Raw genomic sequence first — 15,827 nt, 5'->3', positions numbered from 1 at the left:
CCACCACCCTACCCTTGCCAGGTTGTCTTTTTTAAAAAAAAAGGGATAATTAGTTATTAATTGATGAATCTTTTGTGAAATTAAGTTTATTTGAAAGTTTGTAATGATATGGGAAATTTATTTATAAAAATAAATATAGAAATATTTGATTTGTTATTTCAGCGTTTTACGATGTCTTAGCTTGATACATTGTGTATGATTTATGAACTAAAATTTGCTTATTTGAAGAAGGGAGATAATGTTGTAGTGGCAACAAAATCATCTTTTTCAATACTCAAAATCTCCAATAACAATATAGTTATTCGGAAAAGAAAACCTTAATTTAAATATACTGATATCTTAAATAATCTAAAAAATGAACTCAAACATATACAACTACACGATCCAGTTAAAACATTTAACTTAGCCAAAACTCCATTTTACACAATTTCATCACTAATCCTTCTCAAATTAGTAATAACAATGTCAAAGCTTCACATCGAACTCCTAATTCTAAAATAAACCAAAGTACATAATATTTAGCTTCTAAATCAATTGAATATTACGTCAAAAAGTAAAATAATGACATAGAAAAATGATAAAGATAAAAGAGTGAGAGAAATTATTTGAATGTCATAATTAATGTATATTCTTTTAATAAGTATTTTCATAGTGAAGTGATGATGGAGTAACAATAGTCCTTTTAAGTGATGTTTCTTAAGACTTTAAAGGATTAATTATTATGGCGGTAATTAATTTGGAGTGATGATGGATAAAAAAAATAATAATTAAAATATGCATAATTTCATAAAGTTTAAGGATAAATTTAAACTATTTCACATAGTCATTTTATCGATTTGATTTAACTCTTATTTGTTCGATAAATCATATGTTTATCAATTATTACTACTTATACTGATTTATCAAAAAATTACTGATTACTCCAACAAAATAAGATTAAAATAATATTCATGTGACAAGAAAAACAAGAAACAAAACTTATAATCATACTAATATTATTGATTTGATTTTGATAAAAATCTGATCAAATCGATTCATATACACCCCTAACCAAGGACCAAGGTCATCATAATAACAATTTTATGAGAAAATTTATTGAGTGATTCTTGCAATTGATTAAATGGCAACTCACACGTATCTATTGGAGATATAGAATATCTTCATTAGCATTTGTTTTATGACTAATCATATTATTTATTCCCTCAAATAATGTTTAATGATTAATTTTCTCTAAAGTTCAACTATTCTCCAACCACAAAACAGTTGGTAAACATAAAAAAATTATAATATGGACAGTGTTTTTATAACATGCAAAGCAGTGCAATCATTTTTATTTTATTTTATTTTTTAAAATTTTGGAATATGACTTTTGAATTAACTACTAATTGAAAAAAAAAATTAATCATTTAGCGGCACAAAAACTAGTATATGAGAAGACATTTGTCATCAAGTACGTATTAAGTACTAATCCATAATTTCTTATACCTTAAGCTTAAATCCCTAATTATATATCTTAACCTTAAAGGCCTAATTACATTCGAATAATTCACTATTAGTGGCCATGAATATCAAATTAGTGAATCAAATAACATAAATAAATATTACATTTGTAAAGAGTAACATCTTCATAAAGTTAAATTGTTATCTGATATAAAATAATGTTATTTTTTTAAAATGATCTACTAAAAAAATAGCGTCACTTAAAATTTAATGGATCGGAGGGAGTATATATATAATTAACCATTCATTGAATATTTTGTTCTTTTTACAATTAGTAGCTACGCCATAATTAACACCTTCTAATAATGACTCTAAATAGTATTGAAAAGTCAGAAGTTTCGTTTAGAATATTCAAGATTTAATAAGTATATTTTTCGTATAATTTTTTAATGACGTTATTCCAAATATTTGTATAATTACAACCGACATTCTTAAAATTATCGTCGACCAAATCACATGAAAGATAATTTCAATTATTATTATGTGACATAATCTTTGTTTTTTCAGAAATTGTTTCAAGATTATTTGCTCTTTTTTTTTTTTTTTTTAAATGACGATAATTTCTAGAGGAAAAAGACATAATTTAAAGTTTCATTGGGTCTATAGAAATTGGGTCCCATAACAGCTTGGCTAAGGCTGTTATTTTCTTTTAAAATTTTAAATTTTATTTTTGTGTATTATTATAATTATTTGTTAAATTAGTTTGGTCGTTATATGTTTGGTTATTTATTTAACAGAAAAAATTATTTTGTGCATTTGTCTGCTTTCTCAGATTATGTGATCTTTTTGACGGCTGCCAAACGGCGGCTCTATTCTGAAATAATTAGTGATACCAATTATATTTTAATTGGTAGGAGAAGAAAATATATTTCAAAAAATATTTTCCTTGATAATATTTTTTTGAAAAATAAATACGTTTGTTTATTTTATAGTGTTTGATAAGTAGGTAAAAAGTAGTATCTCAAAAATATTTATATGTAATTTAGTAAAATTAATATTATGAATGTCCTTTTTCTAAAAACATGAATTCTCCCTACCAAGCACACACCCTTAGTTTTTTATATATAAATGTGGCACAAATAATTTATTTTATTGTTATAAAAAGAATTTTTGATAGAGGAAGATAGTGCTCAATAATTTTTACAACTATTTGAAAGATCCTTTCTTGTTTATCACTCTTTTGTGAAGGATTTTATGCTCCAAAATAAATAAAAAGAATTTGGCCCACTTCACTCGAAATACAATTGAAAATCATGCATTAACTAACAAAAAAGTTGGTTTATAATGAGTATAACTCTAATATTTTTTTCTAAGAAATTTTTGTTCTAAAAATCCCCACTTTAAGTAATTAAGTTAATGCACCAGCAATACCTGCAAAAATTGAACATATTTAATATCAATTTTCACTGAAATAACTCCCTAATCCTTATAACTAAATGATCCTTTAAAAAGTTTAGGATTCATCTGAATTCAATAGTAATAAGTTTAAATAATAGAGTTTTCAGTAAATTAAATTAATTTTAATAGATTTTTCGAACTCAAATCTACAATATCAAATTCTGATTTCATCTCTCGATCTTTTGTGTATGTATAAGGTGGGTATTATTTATTTATTTTAACTTTCTCACAGTTACATAGTGTTCGTTATCCGTATTAAAATTTAACTAAATTTGAATTTGTATCAGAAAATTAAAGATAAAAATGCCCAATAACAAAGATGATTTCATATTAAAATTTTTGAATCCAAACGTACAATTAAGAATAGAGAAATACTTATCAATCAGATCATTGATCAAGATTTTATTTGTGTTAATATTAGGCCATGGTGACCTGTACACTTTAGGCTATGTCTAGTTATTCACAACACATATTTTTCAACAAGATTTGCTTTGTAATAGTGGAACCACGTAGATTTTTTTTCATTTATTGTTCAATCCATTATCAAATCTAGCTAATTAATACCCTTCACTACCAACTATCCTAGCATTTTTAAATATTAATTAATGATGCATATATATATATATATATATATATGTTGAATTGAAATATCGAATGCAAATAAATGTGTACCTCTCATTTATTACTATGTACGTAATAATTAATAACAAGATTGTCACTTTGCTACTTTAGTATATTTTCCCAATATAATAAAGTTATCATTTTTTTAATAATAGAAATATTGAGGAAATTAGAAATTTTACTATGAATATTTAAACTTTTGTGTAAATTTTAAAAGAAATTATTTTTTACTTATATACATAATATTTTGATGAATAATTTTCAGTGATCACTTTTGAATCAATGTAATTACGCCACTAGATAGATACACTCTAAATCATGCTAGAGTGTTTGGTATATACATATTCTAAACTTAATTTAGATGTCAAAATAAAATATCAAACAAGTTTTTAGACCAATTAATTATTTATTTAGTCTTTTTATTTCTGATAAAATTTAAATCTCATAATTTCCAATTATCTTTTATAATAATTGACAGAACCTTAATGCACTTTTTTCTTTTTCTATTTTCTCGTATCAACTTTTTCTCTCTTTTTTTATTTTCCAAACCATTTGTCCCTTTCGACCCATCCAGGTTGTCTTTTTGGAAAATGACCTGGCATTTTATAGCATAATATAATGTGTAGGAGCCCACATTTGAGACATTACAGCTAGGGTAGGGGGTGTTGACAGTCCATACCGGTGGGGTCGGAAAAACGATTCATAAACCTTCAACACAATAAGAAACTTGAGAAGGTGATCTAACCGGGGATGTCGGCCCCAGAAGGGTGGGATGGGGGTGGGGGTGTCCAAGAACCATTTTGGCCTTTTGATTTGAGATTAAGGTAGGCAAACCACTTCTTTTTTGGGTTTGGTCTAATGTATACATTAGAATTTTGACTAAATATGAATCGCACATAATAGGGTCTATTTAGAAAAGACGCTTCCAATAGGATATTGACATGTCCATATTAGAGCTCCGACTAAATTTGAATCATGCACTGCAGAATCTAATAAGAGATGAAGGTTTGAATAGAATTTTCTTTATACCTAGGACTAGGTAGGCAAACCAAACCAATGCAAATGTCCTACCATCCTAGTCAATTATGGTTGTTATTGTCTTGGTACATCACCTATTACACTGTATGTTTGTTTTGGGCGAAATTTGTACGATTTTTTAAAATAAGACATTATATTAATATAAGTATATTTATGTTTTATATGTAATTTCTTTCGATCTTTTCATCTATTAATGTGAGATTTATTATTTGCACGCATATAATAATCTTTCATTCTAATTAAGATTTTTATGGTATAGTCCAAAAATATTTATTGCATTCTTAAACTTCTTTTTTGGCAATCAATATGTTAGCTATTTATTCTATTCGTTTCAATTTATCTAAGGATACGTTTGATAAGACTCGTAGCTTAAAATTTGTCATTTAAATATATTATAAATATTTATATGATTATAAATCATTAAGAATAAAATAAAAATTTACACAATTTAAATGTAAAAAATACCATTTTTAAGACGAACTAAATTTTTTTTGGAACATCGCATAAATTGCAACAAAGAAAATACCTTTTTTTGCACTATTCATGATTGTTACTTTTGATATTGTCACTTTGGTACCTTACTATATTTTCTTAATGCACTTTTTCACTTTTTCTTTTTTCTCATGTCACATTTTTCTCTTTTTTCCAATCATTTGTCTCTTTCAACCCATCCAGTTCTCATTGGAAATAGACATAACATTAATGTTGATAGGTGTTTGAGGAATTGTTGTTGTGTGTGTTTGGACTTTGAAGGGGTAGGGGTAGGGGCTGGGGCGGAGCCAACATATACATAGTTAAAGTTATTTTTTATGTATATATAGCATATGTCGAATTTTCTTCGATTAGTTCATGTGTTTACTTCTTCAGACTTTGAACTCTCTTATAAAAAATCCTAGCTCCGCCACTGAGTAACGGTAAGGAGTGGGTCAACGTGATTCTTTTTTTCTGTTGCATTAATTGTTCAATAGTTATATTACGATTTAATTAAATCTGAATTAATCATACATTGCTTGACTTATTTTTGGAGATAACACTCCTAGCATATGGATTCTTATACCTATATTAATTATTCGATTAAATCTAAATTAATCATACATTGCATGACTTATTTTTGAAGATAACGCTTTATATGCAATATTGGAAATTTGTGTGACATGTTTCATAATATGCTGGCATGCATCTGTCATTCATGGAATTTAGCAATGCTCCAAGTTTCCTAATTTCAATCAGTATCTTTTTGTTTTGATAATAGAGTGATAAAAAAAAAAAAAAAAAATTAATGAGAAATTATAGATTCAGACCCCTTAATTCTTATAATATTGAGTTTGTTTTTGTCAAAGAATAGTTCATCTCTCAATACTAAATTCCGCGGCACAAATTCAGATTTAATCAAGTTGAGAAATTTAAAAAAAATGGATGCATGCAAAAGTTAATTAGTTGTCTTTATTAGAGAACATTTTAATCTTTAATACAGGACTTCACGATATAAATTCAAATTTAATTCGATTGGAAAACCTTATTAAAAAACGATGGATGGATTCAAAGGTTAGTCGGATTGAGAAACCTAATAAAAGAAAGAAAGATGATGGATGTATCCAAAGGTATGGTGGGTCATCCAGATAGTAAGTATTCTTCTGTTCAAATTAAAGATCTCGAATTCAAATCTTAAAAATAAAATTCCTATCAATAAGAGAATATTATACCCTTATAATAAAAACAACTTCGATGTAAATAAGAATTTATCAACCTTTAAAAAGTTGGAAGCATTTCGAATTCAAATCTTAAAAATAAAAATTCCTATTGATAAGGGAACATTATACCCTTAAAATAAAACTACTTCGACACAAAACTTGAATCTATCGACTTCTAAAAAAGTCTAAGCATTTCGAATGTATAATTCAAACTTTTATCATTTTTCAAGAGCAAAGAGACCTAAAATCCAATGTTTTTTTTTTTCACAAAGAGTAAATTTCTAGAATAATATTCTTGATTGAATTTAGAGAAAGAAAAAAAAAATTGACATCAATTATTGGAACCGTTAAATTCAGTAAATTATTTTACAAAATAATTGAGTTTCTTTTGTCCTTTTTTAAAAATTCCAAACATAACGTCCTCCACCATTAAATCACACACACACACAAAAAAGTAAATAAAAAAAGTCCTAGTGAGTGTGTACTCTTTACTCTGTACAAATATTCTTGAGTGTATCATGCACACATGCATTTCTTTGTTGTCTGTCAAATAATATAATTTAGTCCCCACCCCATCAAGCACAAATAAAAACGAGTTTAGAATTTTATGTTTATGAGTTCAATATTCTAGCGTAGTAAAAAAAATGAAATTAGTTATGAATTTTCTTGTTAATCTATCGATGTATAATTAATAGAATAATTTTTTTAATAATTTGCCACTAATCTCATGCTAAATAAGATTCATGATAGATTTTGTTGTTTACCGCTAAGTTAAAGTTACTAATTAGTTCTTATAACTAATGATGTGGATCCTCCCATGCCCACAAATTTCGAGGGGGGGGGGGGGGGGTAATTTTTCTAATAACGATGGCACAATAAACAACTTGTGTGTAGAGGTAGATTTAAGACTAGAACATTATGGATTTGAGTTCAACATGTGCGTATCACAACACATTCGATCTGCTGAGTTCGAAATTTATCATTTAATTTATATATATTTATTGAATCTTTTAACATACATATACAAAATTTAAGCCAAAATTATTTAGTTAAGATGAATTCATAACTTATGAACTATGTTTCTACATATACATACATCAATTATTCTGGATTTGAGTTTAAAATGTGTGTATCACAACACATTCGATCTCCAAAGGTTATCGATCAGAACTTTACCGACCTCCGATTTGATGTTGATTTCTTACTTTTTTTATTAGTGCTTCCTCAATTAGATCCCAGTTCCCACATTGATCATGGTAATTGATTGATACTTTTAATTAATTTATTCATTGATTGTCACTTATTTTGATGTACAAGTAATTTAAAAAAATAAAAAAATTATGTTGGTTAAGGTTCATGATTGTGGTGTTAACAATCCAAAAGGCACACCATATATTAAATTATTGGTAGTTAGTTAAAGCCTTAAAGGATAGGAGAATTAGGAAGCATTTTGACCTAATTAATTGGCTTGGTTTAACTTTTAAGACATTTTTAAGTACACTAAATACAAAGGCTTTTGATTTTTTTATTCAATGAGCAATAATAATTTTATCTATCTTCATAGCTATTCAATTTTGTTTCTTCGAATGTTTGGATTATGACTTATAACTATAGTAGTTTTTTCTTAAGCCTATTTTGCAAAAAAAACTTTAGAGGACCATCCATAATGATCTGGGGGAATAATATTTATAGCCTCACCATGATTTACACCATTATTTTAGTATTTAGGAGTCACTCAACAGGAATTAGACGATTTTCTCAGTTTTTTGTGTCTGCTCTTTCTTTACGAAAACTTTACAAAACCCTCAGTAAAGACCTGGGGGAAAATACCAATAGTTTCACCATTTTCTCACCGCCTTTTTAACATTTAGGGATCACTCAACAAGAATTAGGCGATTTTCTCAATTTATCGTGTGTGTTAGCCTATGAATATTTTGGTGTTAATCCACGATTTTCTCAAAAGTGCAGCAATATTAATTGCAAACATGAGGGACTATTAGTGCTACATGTAAAAACTCAAGGATGACTTTGAGTCTTAACCCAAAGATAAGGGACTATTTTGGGTTTTTTATCTTCTATGAACTAATGGTGTAAAACAATATCCACATAATCAGATTACTTATTTGATAATAACGAATAAATGATCTTTTGATAAGCATTAATGAGTGATCATCTAATAATCTAAAGGCAGAATGACCTGGAAGACCCTTGTACTTGGCTCCGTTTGTCACCTAGATCCTTCTACTCACAACTTTATCAACTGAACACTTAAAATTATTAAAACGCATAAATTTCCAAAAAATTAACCTTTCAACCCTTCTTTTATATCCGAACTTGATACATGTTATGTTTTTGCTATAACATTTGTAGTAAGGTAGAAAGTAGAGTTCAAACTAAAAAATTGTACATCTTAGTACAAATTCTAGGTTCTCAACCAATACAAGTCCATCAAGTGGTTTAGTTCATGAAATTAGGTGGGGGGAATATAAAATGATCAATTCCAAACTTATCTCATTTAACTTGATATTAGTTTATTCCATCTCTCATATAGAATAAATTAATCCAAAAATTATAATCTCATACTTATAATTCCGAAATAACTTAGTCTGCTAATCAAACAATGTCCTAATTGCATCCTAGAGGTCTTGATCAATGAGATGATCTCCCAATCTCTCAACAATCAAATTGCATTGTCCAGCAACAACAGGCTCATCATAAATACCAAATAACAAAGCTTTATTTGTCTTCTTGATAGTTATTCCTCCTGAACCCTACCAAAATTTATGTAATTCGGGTCAGACTAGACGTAGCAAGTTCGATAGAATTTAAAGCATCTAATTCATATTGTATATGTGTGTGTGAAAAAAAATTAATATGTATATAAAGAATATAACTCATCGACTCTACATCTATGTGAGATATGAAGAAAAAAAAGTTCTCTATGTCATTAAGATAAGGCTAGACGTACATCTAATTGGAATTATATGTATGAAAAAAATTGATACATTTGTAAAGAGTAAAATTCATTGACTTTAAATTATGGATTTAGAAACTAGGTTAGTCAATGATGATATATAAGAAGTTTTCTCGATGTGAATAAGGTAAGACTAGAAGCAATGAGTTCAACAGGATTCACTATGTCTAATTTTATTATAAGAAAATCGAACACATAAAATTCATTGACTCTAAATCTTAGATTCTAAAACAAGGTTAGTGCATAATAACATATAAGAAGTTCTCTTTGTAATTCAAGTCAAACTAGACGCATCGCTAAGTTCACTACATCTAACTTAATTTATATGCGTGCAAAAAAAATTGACACATATTTAATGAAAATATAACTTATTGACTCTAAATTGTGGATGACACATAATTAGGCAATTCAAGTCAAACTAGACACATTAAGTTTGATAGAATCCACTATACGTCTAATTTAATTTATATGTGGGAGAAAACAATTGACACATATATAAGGAGCATAACTCATTAGCTTAAAATCTTAGATTCTGAAACAAGGGTAATACATGACTATATATATAAAAAAATCTCTATATAATTCAGGTCAGATTAGACACATCGAGTTCAAAAAAATTCACTACGAAATTATTATATGTTGAAGTATACAACACCTTTTTTCCACGAATTACAGCACCAAATTCTCCTTGAATCACCATATATTTTGTTCCTCCAAGAAATATTCCTGTTGGTGCTAGATGGCCTGGGTCATTAAATTCAATCAATATAGGCTTAATCTCCTCTGCATTAAACTGCAAAAATTAAATATTCATAAAAGAATAATTGAGTCAATATTTAATCACACTTTTATGGCATGTTAAACAAGTCACAAATTATTTGTTAATTTTGATTAAAATCACAACACCATCAATTAGAAAGAGAAATAATATTAAGTCATATATTGTAAAATTGCTAAAAGGATCATTTGGTAGGTTGGACAAGTACATATAATTCTGGGTAAAAATTTAGTATTGTCTTATCCCTTGTTTGTTACTAAGATAAATTTTATTAGCATTAGTAATTAGTATCGTGATAAGTTATCCTTGTCAGAGGGTGGAGTAATAGTACCGAAATCAATTATCTAGATTAGGTTGAAGTAATAGTATCGAGATTAGTTATCTAGATTATGATGAAATAATAATATCTAAATTAGTAATAGTACCTAAAATGGAGAAACTCTTCATAGGATGCTTTCGCCTTTAATGAGTTTTAAAATCACATATATCTAGATTAGTGATGTTCGTGTATATAGAACACTGAATAATTATTAAAAAAATATTTTAATTTATAAATGGGACTTCAAGTCGTTGGCAATGTGTGTTAGGGTGAATGAAATCACATAAATTTTTAACTAAAAATCTCGAATTTGAATCCTAATTTCTAACAGGGAGCACCACCTCTTAAATAAACATTATGCGACATGAATTCAGATTAATCGAATTTGAAAAAAAAAAAGTAATATACCTTAGGGAAGTTGGTGCTTTGGGCCCAAACGGAGCTGTCGTGTCCAACAATGGCGGCGGCCTTAAGTTGGCCGCCGCCTTCGATTTCACACATCAAATGGTCATCTATGTACGTTTGCCATGACATTTTTCACACACAAAAATCACACACACAATGCTATATTATTGTCTTGTGCTTTAAAAGGTTTACAAGTTTTATATTTGAGAATGGAGATGGGAGATTTTTTTTAATTTTATATTTTACCCTTTTTTTGAAATAATTTTGTGAGATTAATTAGGAAATATGATTATCCTCTCTCAAATTAAAGTTCAAAAGCAGCCAAGATTAATGTGCGCCTTTATTTTAGGAAACGGATTATATTATCTTGGACTTGTTATTTATAATAATAATTATTTACTAATCTCATATTTTACGATTTATCGAAAATATATGAAGCTTAACATATCTAGAAATACATGAGAACGTTAAGTTTGTTGATATTATTATGAGTATTCGATTTTGTATCATTCATAATATTACTATACTTTTTCTACGGGTAGAGCTAGATAAGGTTAAGGGATTTTCTTTGATGAAAAATTACATTATTTATATATGATAAAATTATTTTTTATGTCCTTCAACTTCATCGTGTGTTTACTTTTTATATTTTGAATTCCTTGTGAAAATCTAGGCTCCACCACTGACCTTCCCTATTTATTGCGCGTTGGTTAACTTACAATGGGCTTGAAAACACTTGGCTAAACGAGAATTTACATATTTACGTAGAGTTGAAAAGAAATTCCATTATATAAGTAGCCATTTTGTCAATTTTTTTATATATTTATGTCAAATCAATAAATACAAAAAGACGTTTTACGCTCGTATAATTAATTGATGTATTAAAGGTTAGAAATACAACTCAGATAATGGGCCGAAGTAATCGGTAAGCCCAATCCATGTCTAGTTGGGCTTATGGGTTTGAAATCTGCAAGGCCCAAATTTACACTCATCTTAAATGGGCTTTTAGTATTGAAGACTTTTGGTCCAAATATATTATCCGATATATTTTGACTAAATAATAAGATTGTTAATACTAAATTAATTGGTAAACGTGATCAATGACGATGAAAGAAAACAAATAAGAATTGAACGATCGACGATATGAAATAGATTAAGTCTATTTTATAGTGTGGTTGTTCAACAACGTAATCAGAAAAGCAAGAAGCAGTTATATTCAAGAACTTGATAATTGTTCATTTACAAAGCTTGAGTAAATTGTTGTCAATTGAAAAATTCAAATGTGATCATACAAATGAGGGATATTGGATATATAGATCTAAGGTTAAATTCCAAATAACGTCTGGCATGATTCTCACCTTCAATAATGACAAAAATTCACATGTTGATTTCGTTGTGTGTTGGATTGTGCAATTGATGGAAAAGATCTCAGATTCTTTGGATATGGTTATACTTGCGAGATATCCTGACCAACCGCAAATAACGCCTTGCATGATTCTCGCCTTTAATAATGACCAAAATCCTCACGTTAATTTCGTTGCGTGTTGGATTGTGCAATTGATGGAAAAGATCTCAAATTCTTTGAATATGGTTATACTTGCGAATTTATCCTGACCGTCCGTAAATAACGCCTTGTATGATTCTCGCCCTCAATAATAACAAAAATCCTCACGTTGATTTCGTTGCGTGATGGATTGTTCTTCCAAAAATATTCATGTTGATGCTAGATGGCCTGGGTCATTGAAATCAATCAATATAAGCTTACTCTCCTCAGCTTTAAACTGCAAAAATTAAATATTCATAAAAGAATAATTGAGTTAATATTTAATCACACTTTATGGCATGTTAAACAAGTCACAAATTGTTTGTTATTTTTTATTAAAATCACAGCACCATCAATTAGAAAAACAAATAATATGAAGTGATTTATTGTAAAAGTATTAAGGTGTTGTTTGGTATGCTAGACAAGCAAAGATAATCGTAAAATTAAAATTTGTCTTATCATTTTATTTTATTTTATTTTATTTTATTTTATTTTTGTTAATATTACCTCGGCAAGAGATGGAGTAACCGGAATTAGTTATCTAGATTAGGATGGAGCATTAGTACCAGAATTAGTAATAACACCTAAAATGGAGAAATTTTTAGTAGAAGATTTTCGTCTTTAATTAATGATTTTTTAACTCTCGTATATCTAGATTAGGATGGATCATTAGTATCAGAAATAGTAATAGTACCTAAAATGGAGAAACTTTTGGTAGGAAGGTTTCGCCTTTACTGAATGTTTAACTCACGATATCTAGATTAGTGATGCAGGTGTATATTGAATACTAAATAATTATTAAAAGATATTTTGATGTATAAATGGGACTTATGAGTCACTGACAATGTGTGTATTTGAAAATGGAGATGGGAGATTTTTTTTAATTTTATTTTTTTACCTTTTTTAAAAATAATTTTGTGAGATTAATTAGGAAATGTGCATTATCCTCTCTCAATTAAAATTCAAAAACAACCAAGATTAATGTTCGCCTTTGTTTTAGGAAATGGACTATTATCTTAGACTTATTATTTATAATTGTTATTTACTGATCTCATCTTTTACAGTATGAAGCTTAAATATCTAGAAACACATGAGGACGTTAGTTTGTTGATATTACTATCAATATTCGATTTTGGATCATATATAACGTTACTATACTTTTGTCAAGGGTGGAGTTAGGTAATGGCTGACGAGTGTTTCGGGGGAAAATTGCATTGTTTATAGTTGATTAAAATTATTTTTACATTAACTCCAAGTACAAATCTTGGCTCCACCAGTGACCTTCCCTATTCATTGCGCGATGGTTATTTGTCCGCATCAATTTAGCTTATGATAGCTTGAAAATCCTCAGATATAATAAGTATTTTACAAAGAGTCGAAAAGAAATTTCATTAAATAAGTAGACATTTTGTCAATTTTTTGAATATTTATATCAAATCAATAAATGCATAAACACATGTGTTATGCTCGTATTTTCACTTAATTAATTATGATTAAATGATGTATTCTATCAAGGCTATAAATGAAACTTAGATAACGGGCTGCAGTAATCGGTAAGCCCAAGTCCATGTCTAGTTGGGCTTATGGATTTGAAATCTTCAAGGCCCAAATTCACACTAATCTGAAATGGGCTTTTAGTATTGAAGACTTCTGGTGTCGTTATTTACCTTTCGATTGGGAATTTTATTATCTTTCGTCTCAAATATATTTTTCTCTCTATATGAACCTTTTTAACTATTAAAAAAAAATTAATTGTCCAAGAGCATGTTTAAATTGATATATATAGTTGAATTTGTTAATGTTAATCAAGAACATGTAGATTGAGATGATTAAATAATAAGATTGTTAATACTAAATTGCTTGGTAAATGTGATCAATGACGATGTAAGAAAACAAATAACAACTGAACGATTGACAATATGAAAGTAATGAAATAGATTAAGTCTATTTTATAGTGTGATTGTTCAATAACGTAATCAGAAAAGCAAGAAGTAATTATATTCAAGAACTTGAAAATTGTTCATTTACAAAGCTTGAGTAATCAGTTGTCAATTGAAAAATTCAAAGGTGATTGTACAAATGAGGGATATTGGATGTATAGATCTAACGCTAAATTCCAAATAATATCTTGCGTGATTCTCGCCTTTAATAATGACAAAAATCCACACGTTGATTTTGATGCGTGTTGGACTGATTTTCGCTTCACGTTGATTGTGTTGCGTGTTGGACTGATTCTCACTTCACACTGATTTCGTTGCGTGTTGGACTGATCCTCACTTCACGTTGATTTCACTGGCGTGTTGGACTGATTCTCGCTTCACGTTGATTTCATTGGCATGTTGGACTGATTCTCACTTCACGTTGGTTTCGTTGGCGTGTTGGACTGATTCTCGCTTCACGTTGATTTTGTTGGCGTGTTGGATTGATTCTCGCTTCACATTGATTTCATTGGCGTGTTAGACTGATTCTCCCTTCACGTTGATTTTGTTGGCGTGTTGGATTGATTCTGGCTTCACATTGATTCTGTTGGCGTGTTGGACTGATTCTCACTTCACGTTGATTTTGTTGGCGTGTTGGACTGATTCTCGCCTTCAATACTGACAAAAATCCACACGTTAATTTCGTTGCGTGTTAGACTGTGCAATTGATGGAAAAGATCTCTAATTCTTCAAATCTAGTTATACTTACAAGCTTATCCTGACCGATCGTAAATAACATATTCTCGCTTTCAATAATAATCAAAACTCACACGTTAATTTCGCTATTGGATATTATAACATCTACCAATATGATATGACCAACATTAAGTACTATATTATATATGAGTTTTTATAAAATCAAATCAAATAATATTGGGCACTGATATTCAATTATTATACCAAAAAGGAAATTTGCCAGTAGATAATTCATAGACAAAATTAAAGTAGCAAAAGGAAAATATTCATAATTGAATCTTGAGTTGGCACCTCTAATGGCCAGCAAATGGCATTGTAGAAATATCATTATCGACTTTAGCTTTCTCAAAAGTTGAAAGTTGAAATAATGATAATTTTTGTGTCATTATTGATGATCTCGAATTCAAGCTCTGAAAATGAAGTGTTTTTCGTTTTAATTAAAGTTTTTTAGATTTAAGTCTTACACTAGAATAGTCTTTACTGGAGAGTGTTTTTATTTACTAGATCAAGCAAGAAATTTTAATAAGAAGAATTGAAATATATATATATGATAATAACTTTTTAAAAAAGTCAAAAGAAATATGTATTTTTAAAAATAGTTATTTAGCTATACGTTGTAATTTTTCAACAAATCTTTAAACAAAGATAATTTTACCACTATTTTTTAATAATCTTTACTTAATGTAAGTTTGATTTTTTCAAGCAAGTGAAATATCAAGAATCAGATGATTATACAAAAATAAAAATATAACATGATAGTTAAATTTTTGAACACCTTTTTGCAAAGACATCAAAACTACTAAGAAAATGCACCCTCACCACATGACAATAATAATAATGTCTCCATATCAAATAAATTAAAATAATCAATTATACAAAACATTT

At 28.3% G+C, this 15,827-nt stretch overlaps 1 protein-coding gene across 1 annotated transcript; it reads right to left on the bottom strand.

The window, feature by feature from the left end:
* Nucleotides 1–8,884: 8,884 nt before the first annotated feature.
* Nucleotides 8,885–10,853, bottom strand: LOC102579552 (profilin-like). Its single transcript, XM_006353441.1, has 3 exons — nucleotides 10,728–10,853; nucleotides 9,878–10,015; nucleotides 8,885–9,019 (listed from the first exon to the last, which is right to left on the bottom strand). The coding sequence occupies exons 1-3, from the start codon at nucleotides 10,851–10,853 to the stop codon at nucleotides 8,885–8,887; spliced, it is 399 nt and encodes a 132-aa protein (XP_006353503.1).
* Between the last annotated feature and the right edge of the window lie 4,974 nt (nucleotides 10,854–15,827).

This window comes from Solanum tuberosum, unplaced genomic scaffold, assembly GCF_000226075.1.
Source record: "Solanum tuberosum cultivar DM 1-3 516 R44 unplaced genomic scaffold, SolTub_3.0 scf00155, whole genome shotgun sequence".
Classification (NCBI taxonomy): Eukaryota; Viridiplantae; Streptophyta; class Magnoliopsida; order Solanales; family Solanaceae; genus Solanum; species Solanum tuberosum.
Note: the sequence above shows the minus strand (reverse complement) of the source record. Positions and strands in the feature narration are given on the sequence as shown.